We start from the raw sequence: 4,061 nt of genomic DNA, 5'->3' as shown, positions 1-4,061 counted from the left end.
GGCCCGTCGCACGTCCCTGACACACCCCTCAGGCAGCTCGGCCCGACCGTCCGCTCGACCTACTGCCGCGAGCACGGCCTCGCGACCTCGATGCTCGAGCGGCTGATGAAGCTGCCGCTCTACGCGCCGCCCGGGGACGGCGCCTCCCCTCCACCTCCCTCCTCCGGCCCTCCCTGCGTCACCAAGCTGGTGCGCAATTACCGCTCGCACGCCGCGCTGCTCTCGCTGCCGTCGCGGCTCTACTACGGCGACGCGGCGGCAGGAGTGCGCCTCTTCCCCGGCTCTCGCCTCTGAGTGGGGTTCCACCTCCCCGCGTGTAGGGAGCGAGCTGCAGGAGTGCGCCGACCCCGCGACGTCGCGCGTGATGGAGGGGTGGGAGGGGCTGCGGCGGCGAGGCTCCCCGCTGCTCTCTCTACGGCGTCGGGTCCGTCGCGAACAGCGCCTCTTCACGTCTCCGGCGGTGAACAGGGTTCCCGCTGCTCTTCTACGGCGTCTCGTCGGCGCACACGCACGAGGTGGACTCACCCTCCTTCTTCAACCCGGTGGAGGCGGAGAAGGTCGCGGAGCTCATCGAGAGGCTGCTCGCCGCCAGCAAGGCGGACGGTACCGGCATCACCACCAACGACGTTGCGGTGGTGACGCCGTACCGCAAGCAGGTGGTCAAGGTAGACACTTCCTAGACACTTCCTAGACACTTCCTAGACACGCCGTACCGCAAGCAGGTGGTCAAGGTGCGGCAGCTGCTCCGCTCGCTTGGGCTGGGCGCGGTCCGCGTCGGCTCGGTCGACGACTACCAGGGACAGGAGGAGACGATCATCATCATCTCAACGGTGCTCGCGTCATACGGCGACCGCAGCAGCCTCGGCCGGCTCGCGTCGCCGCACAGCCTCATGTCGTCGCCGCAGCGCTTCAACGTCGCCATCACGCGCGCGCGTGCGCTGCTCGTCGTGGCGCGCGAGCGACGAGGAAGCACTCATCACTCACTGCTGGTCGTTGAGCCGTTGCGGTGGGGCGAAGGTGGGCGACCCGAACGCGCTGATCGACGACCCGTCGTGGCGCGAGCTGCTCCGGTACGCGGTCGAGAACGACTCCTATCGCGGCTGCCCCCACCCGCTAATGATGGAGGGCACCGAGGACGAGGCGTCGGGAGGGCTCGATGGCGCGGCTCGCCTGTGAACCGCGCCGCTTCACACTCTCCCGCTGTGAACAGGCGTCTGAGAACACGATGGCGCAGCTCGCCGACCACGTGGCGAACTCGGTGCTGGGCAGCGGCAACGCGGTCGCCATGTTCCCCACCCTCGCGGGCGAGGCGACGTACGACGGCGCGTACGATGAGTCGGACGACCAGCCCTGGCGCGTCATGCTGTGACCCGCGCTAGGCCTACGGGCGGTGGCGCCCTCGCCCCTCCTGCCGTGGTTGTCAATCCTTGCCGCGCATCTGTCTAGTCAAGTACGTATATGTACGTAAAGGTGGTAAAGCGAGAAGAGGTACGTACATAGATAGAACATACACCCAATGACATACGTAAAATATGGTAAATTTGCTTGCTGTAGAATGGTTGGGTAGTAGGGCTAGAGGGTCGCTCTACACTTAGCCTCTGCAGCGAGCGAGCGCTCAACTTAGCCCCCGCACGGAGCCGGGCTCAGACTTAGACGCTGGAAGGCCGGGGGCCATGAACTTAGACGACACGAGGCCAACTCCGGGTAAAACCCGGGTATACCTGCACAAAAGTCCAGGTTTACCCGAAAAATACCTGGACGCGGTCCCGACTAGCGTATGCCGCGCACGACGCCATATCGCCGTCTCCCAGGGCCAGTGCGCTACTTGCGGCGCGCAACGCCTGCTCAAGTACGCGCACCGTACCATGTGCTGCCGCTATGCGTGCCTTAAGGCGGCTGCGGCGAAGCGGCGGGCGCGGCATGCCGATGGCAGTGCGGACGATGCGGTTGCGATGTGTTCTGCTTCAAGATCGTGGCGGTGCTTGGCATGCACTTCTGCGATCCCAATCAGCTCATCGCAACGAAGCAGCGCAACAAGCTGGCTGCTGCCAACAAGGCCCTATGCTACCTCACGCGCGGATCGTTCAAAGAGGACCAGCATACACAGGCTTCTCTGACATGCGTTTGTTTGAGCTTGAGGCTATTTGTGAGAACTATTTGGCTAGATGTCGCCGAAGTGCGCTCAAGAAGCAGCAACGAGAATCGGAAGAGGAGGATGCTGAGGCGGCGATTGCTGAGCATGAGGAGGATCGATCGCCCGCCGCGCAGGCGAAGAAAATTTGGGCGCGAGCGCCGTATATCGCGTGCCATGGCCGACTTAGCCGGTGTAAGAGGCTCCCGCTGATCTTAGACCGCGTAAGCACTCCAGCGTGGCTAGCCACACTTAGACCCGTTAAGCCGCGAGGCTCAGAACTTAGACTACTACCCAACCAGTTGCTGTAGTGTGTAGACTAGGTCCAGCCCAGGGTGAGGCAGATCTGACGTTTATCTGAAAGTATAGAGATGAGAGTGAGGTTGAACCGGACCCAATCAAAGTCGGCGGGTTTCGGAGGGGGGGGGGATATGACGAAAAACGGCGGGCGCATTTGGGCACATGACTGGGAGAACTCTGTGGTGGACCCGCTGGGCGAAAGGTTCTCGCAGACCGTTGCTTCCTCACAATGTCGTTGAGCGGAGCGAGTGCGAGCGCGGCGGCCAAGCAGCGGCACCAGGAGCAGCGGCGAGCTGACACGAGCGCGCTCGGTCGCTGATGCGGCGAGGGGGCAGAGGCAGATGCCCGAGCACGTGCCAGAATTTGACCTCGCGTTCATGTCTCAGATGCTGGGCGTTGGAGCCGTCCGGTCGGAGCCAGAAGACCCAGCCACTGGCGACGACGAGACGATCATGCAGGAGGCCGCCGTCGACGTTGCCCTCCAGCTTTTGACGGATGGCGAGGGGCTGCAGGCGCTGCTCGCATCTGATGAACCGAGCGCAGATAGGGTTGCGCTGGAGGGTGCCGACAACGCGTTTGCAAACTCGCGTACCTCACGCTCCGTAGTCCAGCCATGGCCAGTACCCCGCGTCTCAGTGAGACGCGTGGTACCATCCAACTCCGGTCGACGGGCTCGAATGCGCTCAATCTCAGGAGGGACAAAACCACGCGAATTCTGCACGCTAGGGTGCCCACAGGACCCAAAAAAAGGAAATAAAAAACAAATGGGCCGCTCCCGATCGCAGGACTTCGTGTTGGCTAGTCGAGATATTGAGAGTGTGACTAGGAGGGTGGGACGCTGGGGATTCTCAAAGGTATACACCCTTGGAATGCGAATGGCCGGATCCAGCCTTAAAAGTACGAGATCGCGCGCGCTTCGCGCACAGCACCGCCTGTTCTCCGCGGCTGTGTGACGACGCGTGCCGTGTACCAGCAGAATTGGGCGCGCGCGGCGCGACGGCGCCCGCGAGGGAAGGCGCGGGTGCAGCGGCCGCCGGCGGCCGTGCCGCCCGCCAGCCGGCGCAGCAGCGGCCAGCGCAGCGGCCGCCGGCGCAGCAGCCAGATCAGCCGGTGCGCGCCTTGCGAGGCGAGTACTGCCGCCCGGCAGCCTTGAGGCGGCCGGGCGGCAGTACTCGTTCGAACTTTGCGAGCCGTGCGCGCGCCGAAGCCCGCGGCGCGCGCCCGCCCGGCTGCCAGTAGGAGGCGGCGCAATATGGCCTATAGTACAGCCCTTGAGGAGGAGGAAGAGGCTGGCTGGCAGTGCTGTATGCCGCCGAGGGGCAGTTTTGGGGTGCTGACCCACGCACCAGGGGGCTGCAGAAGGCGTCCGCAACCGGGACAACCCGCCCCCCCAGCCGAGGCCGGTCGAAGCCCACTTGGACACAGCCATGAGGAGTCCTCTTGGTGCTCCTGGCGGCCGTTGGAATGGCGAGCGCGCGCCGATGGGGGGGGGGGGGGTCTTGCTTGCTCCACACCGAGCGCCACCGGTCCGGACCGGCGTGTCCACCGAGGGGTGGCTTGCACAAGGTCTGAGCCGCGGGCGCTCGGCACCAAGTGCAGTGTCACGCTCGTGCTCGCGCGTGACAAACCG

At 64.7% G+C, this 4,061-nt stretch overlaps 2 protein-coding genes across 2 annotated transcripts; both read left to right on the top strand.

Moving 5' to 3' along the window:
- Window positions 1–33: 33 nt before the first annotated feature.
- Window positions 34–1,494, top strand: EMIHUDRAFT_372789 (hypothetical protein; the record flags this gene model as incomplete). Its single annotated transcript, XM_005792999.1, has 6 exons — window positions 34–264; window positions 321–354; window positions 469–656; window positions 723–947; window positions 1,018–1,142; window positions 1,211–1,494. Coding segments are annotated over 6 exons (972 nt in total), but the record flags the coding sequence as incomplete, so codon positions are not given.
- Window positions 1,495–2,772: 1,278 nt separating this feature from the next.
- Window positions 2,773–3,157, top strand: EMIHUDRAFT_251079 (hypothetical protein; the record flags this gene model as incomplete). The annotated part of the gene is made up of 2 exons (XM_005792998.1): window positions 2,773–3,051; window positions 3,125–3,157. The coding sequence occupies 2 exons, from the start codon at window positions 2,773–2,775 to the stop codon at window positions 3,155–3,157; spliced, it is 312 nt and encodes a 103-aa protein (XP_005793055.1).
- Window positions 3,158–4,061: the final 904 nt, after the last annotated feature.

The sequence above is a fragment of the Emiliania huxleyi genome (genome assembly GCF_000372725.1).
Source record: "Emiliania huxleyi CCMP1516 unplaced genomic scaffold EMIHUscaffold_1034, whole genome shotgun sequence".
Lineage (NCBI taxonomy): Eukaryota > Haptophyta > Isochrysidales > Noelaerhabdaceae > Emiliania > Emiliania huxleyi.
Note: the sequence above shows the minus strand (reverse complement) of the source record. Positions and strands in the feature narration are given on the sequence as shown.